Source organism: Andrena cerasifolii, chromosome 4 (genome assembly GCF_050908995.1).
Source record: "Andrena cerasifolii isolate SP2316 chromosome 4, iyAndCera1_principal, whole genome shotgun sequence".
In the NCBI taxonomy this organism is placed as follows: domain Eukaryota; kingdom Metazoa; phylum Arthropoda; class Insecta; order Hymenoptera; family Andrenidae; genus Andrena; species Andrena cerasifolii.
Window position 1 is genome coordinate 7473580 of NC_135121.1, and position 22984 is coordinate 7496563.

Sequence of the window (22984 nt, forward strand, 5' to 3'; positions counted from 1 at the left end):
CACGGCTACGCAATTACCATCATAGGGTCATTCGTCGTAAATACTAAACAGCGAGGTTATGCACGTATTTTTATAGAAGAATGTTATAGAAGAGTATGCTTTCCCCGGTGTATACTAGGCCCGCTAAGATACTGTGTGTACGTGTACGTTAGGATACCAATATTGATCCTCTTATCCTGCATCCCTATTTTTGTCTGTGCAACAACGAAATGGGTGGGGAAAAGGCAGTTGGAGATATTCTTCGAGACTCGAGCGTTGTATACGCCGGCATATATCAGATTCGTGAAATTGAAATAATACACTTCCATCGAGCTTTCAACTTGCGCCTGATCTCATTCATATTATTCGATTGGTAGTAACGTCAGTCCTTGAAATCTTTTCTGTGTAACCAGCAAGTGCACGTGCAGCTCTTTCGTCAGACGAACATCGACGTGCTGTTAAATATAATTTTCAGTGGTAATCTTTCTATATAAAAAAAAACAGAGATATTTATACGACCGCAGCAAACGTTTTGTCTCCGATATTTATTCGATATTTATGTCAGACGCAGTTAACGAGATAGGAACGCCTGTGCTCGGTGATGCGCGTAATTAGGCTTCTTACGTAGATGGCGCCATTAGTGTTCGACTATGAGGTGTTTCCTACTGTAAATACTTCTTAACCCTTTCTCAATGTCAGGTGATCTTGTTTATCCGATAAGCCTTGTAATAGCAATCTTACTAGTTGCACCGCATAAATTCATATTAAACGAGCAGATATCATCACTGAACAAACTCGGAAATTTTAAAAAATACTCCACAAAGTTAATTCGGAAACAAGAATTTGCCGAGCCAAACGAGTCGTTGCATTCCACGCTGGGCGATAAAGGGAAGCGTTCGAAATTTATCGGGAACTGATCAGAGAACAGTTAACGTTACCGTTGGTAAGTTACTTTCGGCCGATTATTGGGAATCGCATGGAAATTCGAGTAATAGTTTCGAACGATTATTATCTCCAATTGGCGAGCGCGAAAGCGTATTATCCTGTCGAGAGTAATAAACGTTCCCCCCCATGATTCATTCTCGCCGTGCATGTCGATTTTTCGCTTCCGCGGTGTCACGTGGCGGAGGAAGGCGCAATTAACGTTTCATTAATTACGCCGAATGTCAGCCGTTAATGAAACAACGATCGCGAGGGGGCGCTGCCTGTGTTCCCTGGAGGTGCTAGGTTCACGAGGGGCGACGTGAACCGAAATTAGAATTAACTCGTACGTGTCGCCAGCGATTTTAACGAGGGGCCGTATGCCACGATCGTACATCTCGAACGGAACGTGCTAATCTGCGGTCAGGACATCTCGCGAAAGGTACTTTTGAGAATTCCAACGGAGAATCGAACGAGGTATCGCACGCGACTAGTTAATACCTCTCCGCGAATTATTCCCGTCGTTCGCGTCGATGGAAATCGGATTGAAAAGGCCTGGGGTCAATTATTACTGGTCAACGGCCGCCATGTTCTTTCTCCCAGCAGGAAGACAACGGGTGCGCTTTAATTATTGTGAGAAGTGTCTGAACGAATCCGTCTCGCGAAATCGAATCGCAAAATTGCGAATCGTGTGTGTCGAACGTGACGGCCAGAGAAATATAAATGAACACACAGGGGGGAATAGTTTCGCGCCACACGCATGCATGGATCGTTTGATGAAATTTTTCCGCGAATGAGTTTCCCCAGTGTCCCGGTGCTGGTCTGTTACAATACACGGCGATGATGTTTGGGCTTTCCGTTGGAAACCCAAGTGGCTGCAGGGCTAAAAGCTAAATGGGCCTCTTATCTACTCCTTTAGCCTCAGGTAAATCGAAAATTTCGTTTGAGGATTTCCAGAATTCCCTGTCCGGCGGGATCTGCGATCGTTGCGATGGGCCTGGCCGGCGACAACGGACCCTCGCATAACAAACCCAACGTTCGACCGCGGCACGCTTCAACGTCGCGCGTATCTAATTCTCTCTTTTTCAGACCTCGTTCCTTCCCTTTTCCGTTTTTAATTTAATTTCTCGTTTTGTATGTTTTTTTTCGCAGCGCTTAATGTTTCTTTCTCTTTCTCCTCTTCACGGCCGCAAATTACGTATGGGATTTGATTTTTTCCTCGTTTCTCGTTTCGTTTCAGGCCAGGCGTGTACTTTAAGGCAATTTCGATGTGCGAATGGTAAATGTATACCGGTCTCGTGGGTCTGCGACTTAACAGCGGACTGCCTAGACAATTCCGATGAAACCGCCGAGGAATGCAAAGGTGAGCGATGGGATGGCTACTCAAATATTATATCCTGCGCCTTGTGACAACGACCGGCGCTGACAATATGGAAGACCCTCCCGCGCATAAGTGTCGAATAAAATATAGTCACTCATGTGTCGGGCTTTTTCATGTTGCGCCGAATGAGAAAGCGATGTCCGATCTGTGTGTCGAAAGGGGAGGGGCTTGGGCCAATCAATATTAAGCTTTTAATGGAGGAGGGTAATCAAGGATTTAGTTTCATTTTTCGGAAACATATTACCAACGTTTCATGTACACGATATTTACGTTGGTTTCCAACTATTGCTGAAAAAGCAGAGGTAAATATGGTTCAAAGTCTGCTGATTCAACCAAACGAATCTTTTTAACATAGGGTAGAACGGAATGGGGGCAGGTTTAATTTTCAAATTTATTAGTTATTCATTAAACGGATATTTTACACATGTACCTATCAAGATGCCCCAAATGAGTATCAACTTGCCCTCGCAGTGGGTAGATAAATTGCTACACTTTGCTTACATCCAAATAACATTTTTTCATTTATTTTGTACGAATTGTTTCCAGTTTGCATTTACAGCATATTAAAGAGGAAGGACCAAAGTACCTATATTTTAGCATATTTGTTATTAAGCAATTAATTCAAACAAAAATGACAAAAATTGAAAACTGAGAAACCCATCATTTAGCCCCGGTCTCCCCTACCTAGTATGACGATGTCGGTTCGGTAATTCAGCTGATAATTTCGTCTAATCTGCTCAAAATAACTGACCGGCTAATGAACTCGCTCGAACAGATCCTTCTATCGTTCACCTTATAGAAATCTCTCTTAAGAAGATAGACTTCAAAGGTAGCGATGAAGATAAATCGCTCTCCACCGCTTTCAAAAAGTTTGTAAAGGCTGCGCGAAACTTTGAAATTGAATCTAGTTTGTATGGGGAAGTTGAGCCCATTGGAATATGAAGCGTCCGTTATTCACCCCGCGTAAACGAATTTTAAAAACTGCATCATGAACAGCCAGGGGAACGGAAGTGGATTGCAGTCGGAATGAAGTCACTCCTCGTCTTCTTACGTGAATCTACGAAGTGGGGTTTGCCGTCGACTTGCAAAGGTTGCCTTCAATTCAATGAAAGTTTAAGCTGCGAACGGTAACAAAACGATAGTTCGATTAGAAAGAATTATATCCTTGAAGGCTAGTGTCGAGCTTACTAGGTATTATTTTAAACAATCTTCTGACCACCACTTTAATTTTCATCCAGTTCTCACCGTTCCAATCTTTCAGCGACCAGCGAATGTTGCTATCCCAGAGATTCCCTCTGCAAGGAGACAATCGTGCCACCGGGGGCGCGAAATCATACAACTACATACGCCGCGGATAGCAATTGCGAGAAACCACACCACCCTCGTTCGACCGGCAGAGTAGTTCTCCGCGCGGCGCTGGGAATCGATCAGAGACTAAATCGCCTCCCGTAGCCGTAAATTCTTCTGGCCCAGCAGTTCGCGAAACGAACTATTCCCGAAATTAAATTCGTCGGCGGTGCTATTGCTTCGGCGCGGCGGCGGGCCGCGAAAACATATTTCGCAAGTTCGCCACCGCGGACGCGCCCCCCCCCCCCCCCAGCCATCCGACAGACTCGACGCGCGTGTGCGCTTATTAAACGAACTATTCAGTTGACAAACAAGATACGTGCGCACGGTATTTACTCGGCCGCCGCGCTGATACGCCGCTGCACAGACGGTAATGCATCCCGCCGCGTAACGTGAAACTGTATTCGAACCGGCGTTAAATATAGCGAGGCCCCTTGGCCGTAAAGCGCCGAGAACTGTGGCCAGGGATTAATCACTGGGGTTTGTTTACGGAACTTGTTAATACCGCACGCCGCGGTAATTTAATTGCGCCTTCAATGGAGTCGTCATCGCTGTCGCGTAAAACATTCATTAAACATACAACGATAGTGTCTACAGCTCCGTTTCTCATCACTCCCTGGCTCGCAGAAGGTTTCGTGCTGGTCTGCTGCAATTCTACCGTTGGATGCAAGAACGGCCTCAGGGCACTTAGGCCCTTTTTTGCACAAAACGCACAATTAGATTCCGCATTCTTTTCTGCATACGCTCTCTAAATTTCATTGCCGTATCTTTAAAATTGACAGAGCTATGGTAAATTTTCTGAATCGGTGTTGGCCAACTGACCCAAACTCGTATCTAACAAGGGAAGATCCCGAACCCGGAAATTCAAAATATTCTGAAACTTTGTGAATATGCAGGGGATTTCCACCTGATTACAATACGATTTTTGTTTGCTGCCCAACTTCACTCTAAGGGGGTGAAATTAACCCCTGAAAAATCCGGCTATTTTTTGATTTTGTGTTATAACTCGCGAACTGTAAGAATTTTCAGACATCAAATGATATTCCTAATTAAAAGAAGTAACTTTTGTTCTGAAACTTTTTTCTATTTCTTACAGTTTGCGAGTTATAACACAAAATCGAAAATATCCGGATTTTCAGGGGTTAATTTCATCCCCTTAGAGTGAATTTGGGTAACAAACAAAAATCGCATTGTAACCAGGAGGAAATCCCCTCCATATTCATAAAGTTTCAGAATTTTTTGAATTTCCGGTTTTTGGATGTTCCCTTGTGAGTCAAACATGCATCAACCTGAACAAGACACCATCTGTGACTATTTTTATGACCATATTTTTTCAATATTCTATATTTCTTCAAATGTAATGTTAAAAACCATTTTTTCTAAATTTCTCCATTTTATGCAAAAAGGGCATTATATAATTAAAATTAATTTCACTGATTAATTTATTACACAATTCCAATTATAATAATGCAACTACAAAGTAGACATCAAAATTTTAAATATTATAAACAATTTTACAGCAACTTCACGATGCATAACAAATTTCTAACTTCCTAATGTTTACAGATACTTTTCTCGAAACTGACTTCGGGTACTTAGGCTCTTCTTGCATCCAACTGTACAATTGCTCAGCAAGACCATCCATACGAATTACGAACTGTGCATCGTAGGAAAAATGTTCATATAGGTATTTTCCTCAATTAAGAATCTACGCCATTCCACTGTCTTGGCTAATTGGGAGAGTTAGAATCTTTAGGCCTCAGAATGCCTTAGCACAATAGGGACTTTGCGTTGTGATAGGGTTTGAAGCTCGATCCTTTCGCTGCACTCATTTACGGTACAAAAGGACTCCAAGTTTTAATGTAAATCACGTCCACCGAGAAGGAATTGCTCTGCATAGTTTGATCGATGGGAAGATCGAAGTTTAAATCCCGGTGATTCGATCGCGCAGATTCTTTTCACCCTACGCTAACTAGGCCTTGGAAGTTTCGGAGTTTCTTTCTATTCTCGGTAGCCAAGTATCGGAACTCCGCGTGATTGACGAAGTCGAATTGGCGATCTGTTTCTTTAATTTAAGACCTCCGCAGCTTCGTACATCTGCTGCAGCGGGCTCGCCCAGGGTCGGGGCAAGTAATCGAGAAAAGTCGAGAGGCTTTAACGCGCTTGCCTGTATCTCCAGCCCTTTGAGGGAGCATCTCCTAGCGGAGAATTAGGATCTTCGTTTAACGGCAGATTAGTCGCAAAGTAAGAGCCATTTGGAACTTCGAACAGAAGCTTTCAGACTCTAAAATTACTTGCACAACTGGCCCCGGAGTTGGTCGATCGTTTCCACTTGCATATTCGGTTGCACAATCCCTGAAACGCTCGTAGAATTACTTCGGCGACGAAGTGTCAGTTTATTTAACCATCCTGAACTTTGAACTTCCAAACCATCGAGCCTCTGGCTGAAATCGGTTAGACCTGCTTCCCTGCCGTTTCATATTACAAATGAACTTGATAGTAATGTCATTTCCACGATCGTCGGAAAGCCGGAGGCGCAGTTAATCCTATTCCTCCTTGGGCGAACGTGTTGTTTTTCTGTTGAAATGCTAATGTCCACAATCGCCTCTGATTGGCGGGCAATATATATGGTGAAGAGCCGATGCGACGCAGCATCGACGACGGTTCTTTCACAATCGAACGTAATTATAGAAATTTCTATGCTGCGCCAGTTCGTTTATCAGCGCGGTTACTCAATACAGAGGATCCGTTCAACTGATATTGCATATTGAAGTACCATTTTTCGCTGCGATCGCGGTTAAACTGCACGCAAAACAGTGGAAGCTTGCCTCGGCGAGCATTGCCAATAGATAGCGAGGAGAGGATGGGTTTGACGACAGGCGATCGAAGCTGCGAACGAAAAGTTTCAGACCAGAAGTAATGGCGCGTATCGGATGGTTACCGCGATAGCTGCGCGAGCCTCAATATTTGCGCGAATTTTCAGCCCCGTTTACCGCCTATCGAGATCAAGCTGTACACTAGTGTACACAGGGAGCCTGTCTTCCCGCGGATGTGGAGTATCGTGGAGGGTCGTAGAGAACGGTTACTGCAATATCCTCTGTTGAGTTTCAGCCACGGAAAAGTGTCTTATCGGAGGATGAATAGCTTTGGGGTGTTAGCACTGATCCTGTTTCCTTCCCCAGAGGTGCTTCGACTTTGAGCAAGCCTGCGCTCGAATGCAGCATCTCCCACGAGCAGTGGCCGATTTAACGGGAGAACCCAGAAGGGGCCCCCTAAGGCCCTATCCTAAAAAAAAATAATGATTTTATCCAAACACTAGGTATATTTTATTTTTCTGCGCTACCGCACTTAGCTCGTTTTTAGTAAACTACCTCTCCATTTTCCCGAAAAATGGGCCCCTACCTGGAAGGGTCCCAAGGCCCTAAAAAAATTATAATTTTATCCAAACACTATATTTTCTTTTTATACTCTGTCGTACACTTAGTCGGTTTTTAGTAAACTACCTCTCCATTTTCCCAAAAAATGGGCCCCTGCCTGGAAGGGTCCCAAGGCCCTAAAAAAAATTATAATTTTATCCAAACACTATATTTTCTTTCTATACTCTTTCGTACACTTAGTCGGTTTTTAGTAAACTACCTCTTCATTCTCCCGAAAAATGGGCCCCTCGGAACGTTTGCCACCTGGGCCTTTTTTCTTAAACCCGTTAATGGCTACGAGATCTCCGCAGGCACGTTTCACTTGCAAATGTTCCATTAAATTCGTGGAACATTATAACAGGTCCGAGGTCTAGCTCGCAATGCCATTTCTGTTTTGCGCGAAACAAGGACAGTTCGCGTTTTAAAAAAAGTGGCCTCGGAAAGGATAATATTCACGTTGACCTCCCGATACCATCTATTCTCTCGCGAAGGTGTTCTTCTTTCGACGCAGGGACGAGGCAGGAGGGAAATCTGATGGAAGTACGACGAATTTAGCGCACTTCCTTCGATTCAACTTTCTGACCTCTTTCCGCGATTCTTCTATAAATCTTAAATGTCCCGCGGCGCTGGACAGAGCGTCAATGGGTCCTTTCTTCGGCGGCGTCCAATAAGAGGCGTGTCAAGGTGGTCCATTTCCAGTGCACCACCCTGTAGGAGCGAGCGATCCCCCGGGGCTCGGGGCTTGTATCACGGGTGGCTGTACCCCAGGAGCGTGTCCCCGGGGCGGGAAGTGGCGATCCCAGGCTGCGGCAGTTGAAAGAGGCACAGTGATCCGCTGACTGACGTTATTTCGCACTTACGTCGGTTCTGTCCGCCGCGCGGTAGAAATCTGTGTACTGCGCACATCTGCACCGTGTAGCAGATGCAGGGCGATGGTAGCTAATATCGGCTAGCAAAGGTTAAATGGATAATTATTATCGATGTTCTTGTACGAGAATTGCTTAAATGTAAAGAGAAGTTATCCACGTTTCGTGTAGCACAAGTCAGATTCGTCGGAACCTACAAATTTTTAATTAGGACTCGAGAAACGTAAGGACACGCAAAAATCGGGTTCTGGGTTCTAGGGTTCAAAAATCGATATTCTTACTTTTACGTTTCTGTAATTAATTCGAAATATCTAGATCGGTGCAAATGCAGAAGGAGCCAGTCGGAATACATTAACGTTTTTTAATCCAAGTATTCTTCTTCGCTATCTACCACCTTTTGCCACTTTTCTGGTGAAACTGCAAGTAGGTGTGTTAACCCTCTAGGTACGGGGATGTTTTGAACTTGACGTAGAATTTTTTTGAGCGTTAATATATATATATATATATATATATATATATATATATATGCTTATTTTACTATAAAATATTCTTGTACTTACTTTAATTTATAAAAATAGTCGACAAATTGCAACAGGCACAGATTACGATCAATAGCGTCGACTAGATTCACTTGTTTATAACAGTAAAAAGTTTAATTTCGGGTTCTGATGGTACAAACAGTTACTTTCCTGCCTACTACAGATCACTATCTTAATGATAGAACGTAAATAAAAATGTGTTAGTCTGAATGGGACTCTGGAGTCCCACTAGTCCCTACAGGGTTAAAGTGTTGTGCCTAGTCAGCTTTCGAAAAAGAACGCGATTTTCAGGATTTTTTTGTGGGATGTCTACTGTATACTTTTTTACAACTATTCGCTTATTTTAAAAGTACATATCTGGAGAAACTTTCAGCAATTTTATTACAGAAAAACATTAAAAAATAAACGAATAACAGCCGTTCTGGCGGAAGCTGTTTTGATAAACGCGCTGTGCGGCGAGCAAGTTTTCTCTGAGCCGGATCATCTAAAATTAAAAATTCAAAAACATTCTGTTAATATACGGTTGAATTCAGTAAATGCACGAAGGTTTTTTCAAAAAGTGATTTTTAACAAGGTGGCGGTCGTTTAACACAAAGCCACGCTTTTCCGATGTCTGAATTGTTTATTTTTCGATAAATAAAAATAGAGTTTTTATTAAAATAAAAAATCCTTCGTTGACCTACTACTCTTTGGTATATAAAGAAGTCTGCAAAATTTTAGGCTAATCGACACAGCGGTTTCCGAAGTATCTGACCGATATCAACACTGCTTCCGTGAGAATGGCTGTAATTCGTTCATTTTTTAATATTTTTTTATAACAAAATTTCTGAGAGTTGCCGCATATATGTACTTTTAAAATAAGCGAATAGTTGTAAAAAATATACAGTAGATATTCCACAAAAAAATCCCAAAAATCGCGTTCAACAGCTAGTCTAAGACATAGCCCCTTAGAAATGACTTCCGCATATACTTGCATTAAACTTTAACACAGGGGTGCACAGGGAGCCGTTTTTAGCGCCTAGCTGCGAGCAACCCGCCTGTCCCGTTGCTAAGGTTAGAAACGGTGAGGCGAACTGCAGTAGTGTACGCGCATTTGGTATGACTTGAAGCCAGCTATATACACTACTGCAGTTCTCCTCACCGATTCTAATCTTAGCAACGGGACAGGCGGGTTGCTCGCAGCTAGGCGCTAAAAACGGCTCCCTGTGCACCCCTGCTTTAACAGTACATGCAGTCATTTTCATTAACCCTTAGAGGCTCGGGTGGCTACTATAGTGGCCATTGAAAATTTTAAAATTTGGACTAATGTTTCTAAGGGGTTTTGATATCGCTAATCACGATTCTAAGGTCAGAGTATCGAAATTTTAGCAAGCCTAAATGAATAACAGCAATTACATTCATATATTATTCTTTCATATGGCCTTAACCAGAGCTAACAACGTGGACGTAGAAAGTTTTGTGGCTCCTTTTTGTTTTTGGGGTTTTTGTGTTATTTTTGGATTTGTTTTATTAGTGTTCTGATTTTACTATTTATTACGCGAGCTGCATTCGTGCAACTCACTAATGCCCATACATTATACAAACTGAATAACGAACGTGTATCCTTTCTTTCATTTCGTTTACAAGTGCTTAGGGCTTTACTGAATCCTGATCCGAATAACTCCACGTCTCGACTAACATGTCGTCATTTTCCAAAATTACTGGATAAAAACCGACGATGCAATTTGTGCTCATTACGACAAACTAGACGTCGAACTCTTTATATATGCTCTACACGTGACACTGCATTGTGCGTAACACCTTGTTTTGAGGATTTCCATACGAAACAATCAATACCGTAAATTCGAATTTCCGACATATAAATTCATTATTTTTTTTTCATTTGGAAGGACAAGAAGTATGGACAAACACATAAAAAAAACGCAAAAAACAGATACAGGTGCATTCATTATTCCTTTTGTATAATGTATGGGCATTAGTGAGTTGCACGACTGCAGCTCGCATGATAACTAGTAAAATCAGAAAACTAAAAAAACAAATCCAAAAATAACACAAAAACCTCAAAAATAAAAAAGATCCACTAACTGTTGTTATTCATTTAGGCTTGTTTACGTTGTTAACGCTGTTTCTGCGTGAAATTCCGATACTCCGACCTTAGAATCGTGATTAGCGATATCAAAAACCCTTAGAATCATTAAAGTTCAAATTAAAAAAATTCCAGTATACGCCATACCGTTCGCGGCTAAGAATTTGGACACTTTGCCGCCCCTTTTGGTGGTAAATATGCATAAATTTGAAGCAAATAAAATTAAAAATTTCAATGAAAAACTCCCTCTAAATTATAATTACACATAATACACCAACCATGTACCTCGAGCAGACTTACGTCGGCTGCTCAGGGACCAATTGATACGTAAGTTCTGTGCAGCGCCGTGCCTCGAGGTATGAAAGCGAGCATGCCTCGAGCATCGGGCCAAACGAATCGCCGACAGAAGGAAAAAAGGAGACGTACGAGGCGATAACGAGGGGAAGCCCCTGAGTCGGTAGCGTCACCCGATGATTTAATTGACGATCTCGCTGTACCTGAGCTGGCCCGCCATTCCTTCAGCCGCCCCCAACACGCTCCACTGGTATCGTTCTGTGTGCAGATTTAGCGCGCACCGCTCAACGACCGCCGGGGACGACCTCGTTGCGAACCCGTGGCGCGCACGCAGCCATCGGTGGCGAAAAATTGCTTCGTATCTCGATTGACCCATTATCGTGCGGGGCCTTCGATTCGTCGAGATTGATCCTCGGCTGTTGAGCGGCGCGCGTGCGTGCGCGCGTATCGCCATTCATCGATTTTATAAAAGCACGACAATTACCGGGTCTCAAAGATCAGGAAACCGCGCGAGTGATACGCGCCCGCGGATAACACGCACGCCGCGTGGCTGAACGTTTATTTTATGCGTCGCGGGACACGGCGCAGGAGCCGCTGATCGCGGCTGGACAAGTTACGCGGATGATAATTGTAATAATTTAACGAGCACGCGATTATAGGCCTGGCGCCGGAATCCAAAGGATAGATGGATAGAGGAACGGCGCGGCGGAGAGGAGAAGAGGCCGGGCGTCCTCGCCGGTCCTACGGTCCTCGCCGTAACGATACACGGGAATCGGCGGCTCGCGTAGGTTCGCGGCGATCTTGCGTCAGACAGGTTGAAACGTTTCTAACACACTTTTTCCCCCGGCGCGGGAATGCGCCTGTCGGCCCCCAGATACGGGTAGGTTTCCCCGGTTGCGAACGTTTATAATTCGTGACCGTTATGGCCTACCCAATAGCAAAAATTCCTTACGCTGATCCCATCGAGTTAACGGGGGAGCCTGGTGTAACTAAATGAAAATCCAGGCATTTTTCGGGAATTTTTTTTAAAGAAAGTATTTGTTAGATCTTTCTGAAACTTTCAGGGTATTGTATTAACAGGTTAAGGTATATAACAAAAAAATTTGATTAAAAAAGAGCGGCAAATAACAAAGTTATGCCCAGTCCGTTGGCGACGCAATTATTGCACTGCGGGCAACGTAGCGCCTTTTGGTTTCATCTGAAACCAACAATCGAACAATTTTCTTTTAGTTCATGAGTGTACGCACAGAACGAAGAAATTTGAAACTTAAAGGATGCAAAATGAACAAATGGCGGCCTGTTGAATAAAAAGTTCACTGTTTCCAACGAAATTTTGCCTTAAATGTCTAAGAAAAAGTTATTTATTTAAACGATAGCATTATACTAATAACTTAGTACTATGAAGAAAATGTTCACAAATATCCGTGCACAAGGCCAAGTCGATTGGTTGAATATTTTTTTAGTTACATTGCCCGCAAAGTGTGAAACTGTCGTTTCGAGAGAAACGAATTTAAAGTTTTGTGGCAGCCTGGCGCTCCGTAGCAAAACCGGCTATATCCGCTTTAATTTTTCGAATTTCGTTTCGCGGCTTTGGGAACATATTGTCTTGATGTTCAACTATTGATTTATGCAAAAAAAAAAATCGATTTCTTCGATTCGCTACACCAGGCTCCCCCTTAAGACGCGGTCTTTCAGACCTCACTCTGCTTTCCGTCCACCCTGTGGCCTGCACGGTGGTTTCCTAGGGAGGAAAGATGCTCGCTCCATCTTGCCTGGTTTATACGCTGCTATAGAGGAGACTCTGAGGCGCAGCGCGTCAGTTGGACCTTTCTAAACCGACGCTATCTGTCGGCCCCCGGATCATCGTTCGGCGCTTTCGATCGGCGACTCTAAACAGGTGTAGAAAGCAGGATGATTTCATTGAAATCGGTGGCAGGCGAGCGCACCAAAATAGGGGGGAAGAATCGACGCGCTTCTGCACCTTTGTTCTTCGTGTCGAGTGGCACGTTCCAGGCATCGAGTTCTCGACTCGAGATGGGACCGGGCCACGTAATGATCGCTCTTAGTTGAAATGTCGATTTTGCTCGAGCGAGGCGTTCCTTTCACTGGCTAAATGAATTATTAGTCCATTGTCCGTCTCGATTCTCAGACGCCAGTTGCAGCAAGAATTCGTTTCGAGGGGATGAAAAGCAGCAGAATTATATTCAACGTTCCAGGAGTGATGCCGCGTGACATCGAGACTCCGGGCCCCGAAATTGTTGCATTAATCACAAGCCCCTCTTCAGACGACGTCGCGAATGTAGGAAGAAAGCGGCATGAAGAAACGCTTGTACAGAGTGCTCCACAAGTCACAACTCGTAAATCAATTTGCAGAGTCTAGAGTCTAGAAGAAAGTTCACCGCGTTTATTATAATTTTCTTACTGGATTTTAGTACGACTTATTGCAAAGGGTGTGTAATAAGTGATGGTCGCTGCTTTTAAGGGTGAATCTAAACCTCTGGGCCGCCGGACATTTGTAAAAGAAACTTGGCTCAAAATTGTTCGTAACGTTGAAAGTTAATGCTATTTTTTATTGTACATTAACATGTTCGGCTCGCTGAAAGGAGAAAAAGTCTAACTTGGAGAGTATCTTAGGTGTCCGCCTCCGATCATTTTGATTTTTGGATATGTTATAGAGGACCGAAAAATAAGAAATACGTGTTTTTTTTATTTTTTCCTGTTTTCATATTTGGGGGGTGAAAACTGCGTTCAAAGTTAGGGTTGAAAAATCATTTTTGTGGAATATCTCGAGAACTATTAGAGATAGGGGAATAGTGTCAATGGACGAATTTTGTGCCTTTGAATGCGAAATATGACTGACTCACCAGATTTTCAAAAATCCACAAAAATGATTTTTCAACCCTAACTTTGAACGCAGTTTTCACCCCCCAAATATGAAAACGGGGTAAAATAAAAAAACACGTATTTCTTATTTTTCGGTCCTCTATAACATATCCAAAAATCAAAATGATCGGAGGCGGACACCTAAAATACTCTCCTTGTAAGAGGAACCATGTCGCGAACAAACCGTTTCCTAAAAAAAATTATCAAATTTTGATGCATTCGATGAAACCATTTTTCACGTTTTTGAGAAAAACGGTGCGTCTGCGACATATGGCCATTTTTAAACTTTTTCTCCTTTTTTAAAAAGGTGAAAACCGATCCAGAGGTGTAAATTCACCCCTGAAAGCAATGACCATCACTTCTTCAACATCCTGTACAATATTTCCCTCCCCCAGATGTAGCATCTCAAAGTCACTCTCGTTTAGATTGTCCAAGGAAAATTGTCCACAGCAAGTCACGCAAGATTTTTATATCAAACCATTGAACTGACCATTTTCAATTCCCTTTTACCGAAACTCGGTCCATCGATTGCCCTTTGGCTCGCGCGACTTTTGGATCGCCCTGTATTATGTCGAGGGATGAATTCAAGCATCAAGATGCCGGGCAGCGATGCCCAAGGCGGAGTCTGGAAGTTGCGTAGACTATGCAGAAAAAGAGCAGCAGAGATGAACATCGTTGAAGGAACCGGACGTCAGCCATAGAGGCGATAACTTGGCCCTTTTGCTTTTGCTTCTCGGAACGCGTCGATCATTTGCACGCAAACTCTCTCCGTTTCATCTCGGGCCCTTTGCTCGGCTCTCCCTTCGAAAGTGTCTTTGATAAACCAAAACACGATCTCTAAATACCTCTATTAATCCTCTTTGGAATCGAACTTTCGCACCGATTCTTTATATCCACTTATCTCGCGCTTGCCTGATACACCTACAATGATCAAATTCCGTTCATTTGGATTAGAAAAATGGCACCTACGCTTTGCATCTCTCTCACAAACTTCACGTTTCTTAGCTACTAAACTCTTCCTGCTTTGCTCTGCCCACTTCACATTTTCTTTCCCCCTTTACGTACTTCGTTTTCATTTTTCCACTTTCCCCCTGCATGTCTTAACCATCCTGCAATCTTACAACGCCAGCGGGGGAATGCTTCGTTGTACTTTCTCAGCAACGAGTTTCACCTCTCGGTTCAGCGTGTTTTTGATCACTCGATTACAGTAGGCGGAGTGTTTGATCTTAACGGTACAAATGAGGCGGAAAAGGATGCCGCGTTTGGCTCGAAATTAGCCAATCTTACTTTACAAGCCGACGACAGACGACTTTTATTCTACGGGTGTTCGTTTTGTGCCCAGCCCCCCGGTTGCTTCGCCCCCTCCCGCATCGCCGTTCCCCTTTTTCACTCCTCGCATACCCGTTTCCTACGTTCGGCTGCATACGTACCTCGCAAAGCTCGCGACGACTTGCATCATGCACCGCTCGGAGCGTCTACCGACTCGTGAGCTGCACAGATGCGCGCTGACCGGAGGGAGAATATTTTTATTTCTGCGCAAGTGAAATTTCGGGGTTCTATTTCTCCGTGCCTTTCCCCGGGCGTCCTTTCTTCGCGTTCGTCGTCCGTGGATAATAAAGCGAGTAATTTAAAGATACGACGGCTTCTTGAGTTGCGCAGGACCTGCTTCTGCTTAAAATTTCTGTTTTCGTGTAAATGAAATTTGAAACGAGCGTTTCGGGATTACTTTTCACCGTGCCCTCTTTTTGGCAGTCCCTTGCTCCACCTTCGTTATTCTTGGGTACGCAGCGAGTAATTTAAGGACACGATGCTCTTTCTTTCGAGCTGCGCAAGTTCTAGTTTCATTTGTATTTTCCCAATTCTGTGTTAACGATAAATTCTAATTCAATTATTCATCTGTGGCATAAACTTTTTAATAAGATCGAGGAGTGAGGTACATAGAAAATCCATTAATTTCGAACAGTTATGTCAGGTCATAACGATTTCTGTAGAGCGAAGGCTCTATTTTGGAGCATTGTTCTCTTTTAGTTGAACTATATTCCAAATGGTTTAAATACAGTTTGTCCTCTATTATATCATCTAGGAAAATCAACCACTCCACTATGGATGTTAAAATAACATTCCATTGGTTTTATATTTTTCATCCTAAACGATTCACTATCATTCCTCCGATAGGCGCGATGCAAACTCGCTTCACCTACCAATGAATAATAATCGATTAAGACCACTGTAATGGCCTGAAAAGTAAGGGTGTTTTCGGGATTTTTTTTCAACCGAACAACGCATGTAAATCAATGTATTGCTTAGGATAGCTAATCCGTTTCCAGTATACTCTTCGCCAAAATGTACGTCGCGGCAAAATCGTTCCTGTGGCGTTGACAATGCCTTATTAGCCACGTGGTTAATCCGAATTCAAAAAGACAAAAATATTTAGAAACTAAGTAGAAACCTACGTCTATTACGCGACGATAAAAAAGTCAATATCGCAAAATATGACAAAGTGGCGGCCACTAAAAAAAAATTATCATTTTTTGGGGTGAAGATGTTGATAAAAAAAAATAGGAGGCCGTTAATTAAAAGAAAACTGTTCGTCACGTAATAGATACGGGTTTTCGCACAATAAATGGCCTTGCTCATGTCAGTTGGACGTAGTTTTCTCTGTATACTGTCAACGCGGTTGAAAAATCTCATTCTGAGAATAACGCGTTCAAAGTTCCGCTCGGTTCAGTCGCGCCCTTGACACCGCTTCACAGAAAATACTATATTCTCGTCAATTATACGAATTTCTTCATACAATTTGGAGAGAGCATTCTTGAAGCTTGCATCTTTCAGAGCACGTGAAAAAGAACAAATCGATTTTCCCGATTTTTTACAGTGGTCTCTCTCCTAAAAAACAATGTGTATAGGACCGGGCAGTATAATCCATTCGAAGCCATATAAACACCTGAAAAAAGAAACATTTCTGGTCACCTATTAGCCCCCCCTCCAAAACAGAGATAACGCCCCCTTGATAGGCCACTACAAATACTACTGGAAGTAACAGTATCGAATAACAACCACCTAAGCAAATCAAGCCATCATTATCAGTCCCACATTCCTCCACTAGTCTAAATCCATACTTATAGTCGAGGCTGAAGAAAATCTTACACCCGAAGTTTCACAATAATCAGAATTTTCGGCTTACGACTGTTCCCTCGTAAGCCACTTAACCGAACAGCAGGACCCCGCTTCCGTTTATGGCCCCGCCAGTTTCACGGCTCCGAATTTTCTCTACCGTTGACTATATATAGTCCGCGTCCTGCAACTCCCGTCCCCCGAAGAACTACAATCCCGAATCGGCCGAAGTCACCGGGCGGCCCATCTGCCGAAACTTCGCTCCAGCTCGCCGGTATTCGCAGCGAGGAGTGGGGGGCCGCGGTCAGGGCCCATCGCGGCTACCAGCGTTTAGAGGGCCCGTTCGTTTCGGCTGCGTTCCCCGCCAGTGGACCAGACTTGCTTATCCCCTCCACTCGCCCCGCACGCCTGTGACTTTTTTCTCGCTCCTCTTCGGCCCGTTCCCGGCCACTCGCGGGGCCCCGTTGCCGCGCCTAGGGCCATCGTAATTTGTAGCGCAAGCCTTGCACCGGTTGCATCAGAGTCTCGCCGTTTTCTGCGGCCAGCCGATTCGGTTCGGCCGGCGCGGCGCGGCGGGGCGACCCGCGCACGAACCAGCGAGGCTGGCCCTCGGTGTGTGCACCATATAATTACGGTGAAAGCCAGTCCGCGGCCTGCGATTGCGGCCGGGCATGGTGTGCGCGCTAGGGCACTCGCGCACGGCCACCGAGCAGAGCCGAGCGGCCGGGCACATCGGCGGCCATCGATTTGCTCCTTCGTCGGCTTCTCAAGACGAGCAAGGTGGCCCTCCCTTTCTCTCCCCGTTGCTCGTCGCCCTCGTCAGCGTTACTCCGTCGCTTTTTCAGCACGGTCGGCCTTCGATTGATCCCAATTGAGTTAGAAATCGTTAACGGGGTCCGATTGGTCCACATCCGACACAAAAGCTGTGAGCGGCCTGGTTCACCGTCGCGCCTTCCCACGCTGAGGGCCATCCCGTTGCGGCTGTGTGCGAGAGGAACGAAGCGTTTGGTGGCATCTGCTACTCGTTGGATCCAAACGGTTAGGGGAGGGGGCTGATAATCGATGCGATTGTTCTTGTTCGGTTAACGAGGGTAATAGCATTCGTATGGTTCCTGTGTCCCTGGGGGAGTCGGTGGTCCAATGAATTCGTCGGTTTGGCAAACGGGTGGATGTCCTTTAAGGGGTTACCGCAGTCAGTAAGGTCAGAAGAAGAACCATTCTTTGGGAATTTATTTCAGAAAGTACATGCATATTTGTATGCAAAGGTTTTTGTATTTACATGAGGAACACTTTAACAGGTTGTTATATTATGTTTTGGTGTAAAAGTATTTATTAATTGCAAAATTACAACTGATTTCTCGAAATGGTTTTTGGATTCCGGTGACCACGATTTCTTAAGAACCGTTTCACCAATCTTTCTGAAACTTTGTAGGTTTCTTCTAGACATTCGAATCTAGTCTTTAATCGAAGCATTTGTTATTCCAATGCATAGTTTTTATTTTATGGATGAAAAATGAGTGTTTTTTTTTCAACGAAAATAGATCTTTTCAATTTTTTGGTAAAATATAAGAGTAGCTTAATAAATACCAAAAAGGTTTATTGCATTATATGTTGTATCTACGCAGAATTTTTTTTTTTAAAAATAGCTTAATTTTTCAAACCGTCATAGTGAACTGCCCCCTTAAGTTGTGCCGTTGGGAGCAGTTCATATAGAAAATGTATAGCTTTCCTTATTCTGATAATAATAGCAGTGTAAATTTCTTATTTTGTTCGAGTACGCTGTCCTGTTGAAACTTGGAAAAATATTAACCCTTAACTGGTATACTGTTTTTTCAAACGTAACTGTTATCTTGGGGTCGTGGCAGACCCCAAATAAAAAAGGACACAGAAATTTGTAAAGTCGACATTAGATCAACCTCTGTGAATACCTATTTTGTTCGTAGGTAATGTATAAAATAATAGATACGTAGAAAGTTAAACTATTATGATCAAATTAATTAGAAATTCAGTTTACAAACTTAGACAACCAAATATGATGACTGACCCCAGGATACCAGTTAAGGGTTAAAATAATGTAAAGCAATTATTCTCATCATACTTATTTCTTCCTGATGCCTACTCAGGGTTCAAGCTTCGTGTTACGAAGAATGCAGATAAATTCATTTACCCTTCTTTCTTCACTGGTGGACTAAACTGTTAGAGCTTAATTTTCTGGATAAAACTGTTTCGTGGCATTCTCCGTTTTTCCCCTTACCCTTCACATATTCTATATTCTCCCCGACTGTTTCCAAAATCATGATTTCGTGGGCAGTGGCACGCGGAGCGCTTCGATACTTTTTCACCGCAAACCGATGCCCCGTTGCATTTATTTAACATACCACTCCAGGTTAAAGATGCTCCTTCCTCGGAGTTATTCGCGACGTTGGAACGCGACGGTGCGCCTCCCATCCCGACACGTTGAAAACAGCAAAATTCCCCGCTGTAAAGTCCACTGTCAAATTAATGGCGCGGATGTAACTGTTGGTACACGGCTGCCCGTATCTTGGCGGCGGATCGTGGGGGCCAGCTAAATTTCAAGCACCGGCATTGTGCACCGCCCGGAAAGACGGGATATTACGGGCGGCCGTTTTACAGCGGGCGTTTTACAAGTGGCGCGCACACGAACGCGCTATGAAAAAGTAGTTCGAGATCCCTGTGAATTGGCCTCCTCGCAGGGTTGGACGACGTTAAAGGCGAGAGGCCTCTTCGCAACTCTACCACGTATCCAAAGTGGCGGGGGCAAGGCTTTCGGAAGGGCTGGCGTAACCGGGCCACGGATGTGCAGCTTTCGGCTTTCAACCGACGACGGAGGTCGCGTGCGCCGGTCGCACGAGACGCACGTAATTGCCGACGTCATCGGTATCCGCGGCACTGGTGACGCTCCTCGTTCGTTTTTAAAGACACGCGCGTATATTACCGACGTCTACAGGCCGCTCAAGTTTCACTCCATATAGGAATCTTTTGTTAGGGGCTCAAATCAATTGGAAATTGAGGGAATATATCTGGGGTAATTGCGGGAGAGATACCGCACTGGGAGAGACGCCGCTCCTTCGGTATTTCAGGGTTACCGGTAATAAAATACAACACTGTTGATTTTATTTGCTTTAGGCTGTTAGTTTAGGTTAGATTAATAAGCGAGGACGTGTTTCCATTATTACTTTTAAAGATTTTGCTAACAAGCGGACATGGAAAACACCGGTTCTCGTTAGATCATCGAAGTTAAGCATCACGGGGCGGGGTACTGGGGAAAGATGGGAGACCACCTTTCTTCCGGTGCGCTGCTGTTGCTTGGACCCGAAGGAGAGAGGAGGGAAAATAAATGGGACTATAGTTCGTTGGGCAATATAAAGCAGAAATAAGCTTTCAAGCGTCATCCTGCTTAAAAACTCAGGAAAATAATAAAACATAAGATTTAAGATTTTGCTAATTTTCGAGGTAAGTCTACCGCACTTTGCCTAAATAAGTTATACGTCGCGTTTATTTTTGCTATCGTCGTAGCTAAAAATTCATAGTTTTTCGTGATATAACTTTTGTAACACGTTAATGGAACTCTGTGGAATATTTCTTGGCCAGAATAGGCCACATTCGACATAGAACTTGGAAATAGGAAAGTGCGGCGTCTCTCCTGGGCATTTGGGATAGATACCGCACTTTTGTGCAGGATTGATAGCGTATTGTATCGGAAGGTACCTACATCGACTAAATCATGTTTTTAACGTTAAAAATATAAAACAGTGGCTCAAAATAGATACCGTGATATCTCAAGGCAAATTATTTATTTTTTAATGACAAATTTGATGATCCAAGCATATTTGTGGGCTTTTTACTCTTTTTTCACATTATATTTTTATTTTATGTGTAATGAGTGTGGAAGGAAAAAGAAAAGACAACTGAATTTAGAAAAGCAGAAATAATATACCTATTTATTTTTCCAATTTTATTGTATTTTATAACTGTATAAATTAAAAAGATGTTTCATTTTACTTTGCTTTTACTATTTTTTGTTAAATAAAAACTTAAAATTAACAAGTTTAAATAGAAAATGAAACGTATCTCGAAATGCGCCACCACTCCCGCATGTGCGGCGTCTCTCTTAAAAAAATTATGTTTTTATTTTCAATTTTTGAAGGGTGACGAATATTAAAATTTTGATTTTCTTTAATGCTAGTAGCAGCACAAGATGTTCAACTAATACTTACTATGCATTCTTGGAAAAAGTTTTCAAGATGCAGAAACCCTCCCACAATTACCCTATGTTAATTACATTTTGTCGAAGCAAAATGCGATCTGGGTACATAGAGTCGATTCGGCGATATATTAAATCGGTTCAAGAATTCATTTGCTCACTGTAAAATAATAAGCGTTGTTAGGTATACGGAAACGTCTGTTTTTCCTACACCCACTTGCACTTCCACTAGAAAAGTGGCAAAAGGTTTTAATAACCAAGGCAAATACTTTAATTAAAAAATAATTAATACCTATATTCGTACTTTTAATAAACACTTTCGCACCGGCCTAATACGTTAATACTTCTTTCTTCGTCTCTCGTTTTTATTAGTATAGGTACTCGAAATGCTGGCCCCCTGTTTTGTAGGCCCCCGTAAGCGCATTATCTTCCATCCGACCACGCGCGCCGTTCTGTTTGCTCCCGCGTGACGGCGGCTCGCGTCGCCGATAAAAATTGGGCTCGGAATAAAAATCATTCCCTGGAAAACTTGGCAAACTGAGGAAATCGCTTTTTCCGCCGTCGCTCGGCCAATATTAAATCCGATATTAAATCTGCGATACGCGTTTCGTTCGGTCCCGTGGGCGTGTGCGTTCACGAAGAGCACGATGGCCGAATGAAACGCAATAACACGGAATCTGTGTATCAGAGTTTGGCGAGAAGCTCGACGCTCTCGTCTGCGTAAATAATACCTGTAAATATTTCTCCATCTCTCTCGCGGCACCGGACTCGCAATCTTTACATAAAATTTTCCCTCGCTCCCTATTTAATTCACATTTCTCGAACGCTTTCACGATGGCAAGACTATTATCGAAAATTGCGGGGAAAAGCGTGTTATAATACCAGCGCCCTGGTTTCAGAATTCGCAATCTCGCGCTCGCGGCCACCATTATGCAACAAATGGATGCGATAAGCTGTTTATACAATTTTCCCTTCTACTTTCAATTACTTTTTTAATTTCATTTGCGTATTTCTTAACGCATCCTCGCGACGGTGGAATGCTATTTAACGTCGCAGGCAAGAACGCGTTACGATGCCGGCTTATTGAAACCAGAATTTGCAATCTCGACATCGCAGTCTTCGTTACAGGTCGCACTGATTATTCGCCAGCTGTTTATTAAATTCATTTATTCCTCCGATTCTATTATCTTCGCTGGAATTACGTTTGTCAAGTGGTCTTGGGATAATGGAGCAGCGTAGAAAATCGGAAAAGTGCGTTGCAATATCGGTGGCCCCGTTTCAGAATTCGCGATCGTCATTACAGGTGATCGGCACGATAGGCTATTTACAGCAACGAACAAAACAGTTACCACTTTTTCCAACCACCCTGCTTCCGTTACTTTTCAATATCACCTCGAAACTGCAGTGCATGTCTAATATACATGTTCTGAAGGAGAATTAAAAGCTGCATAAAACCCAGTTACAGCTGAGTTTAATTAACGAACAAATAAAAACCTTACGTAACATTAAACAAGGCAACACACTTTTAAAGCCGACAAAACGTTACCACTTCTCAACATTAATAAAAAAAATCTAATATTTTGTGGGGGCATCTTTTGCTTTTAGGACAAGCTAAAGAGTTAGTTAACGTGGTAACTTTTTCGTCGGTACCAAAAATGTATTACCCCGTTCAATATCATGTAACACTTTTGTTTGTCAGTTAAATAAAATTCAACTTTAACTCAGTTTTATACAGCTTTAAATTCTCCTCTAGAATATTCATGTTAATCATACCACAGTCTCAAATGCATGCTAAAAAAATAAGAGAAATAGAAGAAATCGAACAAGTGGTAACATTTTTTGTCCGCTAATGCATTTAATGTTTCCCTCCACATGCTCGCTCTCATTTCAACGCAGCTTTTCATACTTTTATAATTTGCAATTTCGCGATCTT

General features: G+C 43.2%; 1 protein-coding gene and 3 long non-coding RNA genes across 12 annotated transcripts in view; 2 read left to right on the forward strand and 2 right to left on the reverse strand.

Moving 5' to 3' along the window:
- The window catches only part of LOC143367709 (low-density lipoprotein receptor), a 60250-nt gene that overhangs the window by 3152 nt on the left and 34114 nt on the right, over positions 1 to 22984 (forward strand). For 6 of the 9 annotated variants that reach the window (XM_076809811.1, XM_076809810.1, XM_076809812.1 and 3 more), the window contains exon 2: positions 2141 to 2263. The exons of the other annotated variants lie outside the window; for them this stretch is intronic. In XM_076809811.1, the coding sequence (XP_076665926.1) occupies positions 2141 to 2263 (123 nt within the window). The remainder of the gene's footprint in view (positions 1 to 2140; positions 2264 to 22984) is intronic. 9 annotated transcript variants of the gene reach the window in all.
- On the reverse strand, positions 2659 to 3622 carry LOC143367768 (uncharacterized). Its single transcript, XR_013085096.1, has 2 exons — positions 3498 to 3622; positions 2659 to 3399 (listed from the first exon to the last, which is right to left on the reverse strand). It is a non-coding gene; the product is annotated as an uncharacterized LOC143367768 (long non-coding RNA).
- LOC143367764 (uncharacterized) lies at positions 2796 to 3666 on the forward strand. Its single transcript, XR_013085092.1, has 3 exons — positions 2796 to 2810; positions 2857 to 3472; positions 3543 to 3666. It is a non-coding gene; the product is annotated as an uncharacterized LOC143367764 (long non-coding RNA).
- On the reverse strand, positions 5057 to 6903 carry LOC143367766 (uncharacterized). Its single transcript, XR_013085094.1, has 2 exons — positions 6622 to 6903; positions 5057 to 6517 (listed from the first exon to the last, which is right to left on the reverse strand). It is a non-coding gene; the product is annotated as an uncharacterized LOC143367766 (long non-coding RNA).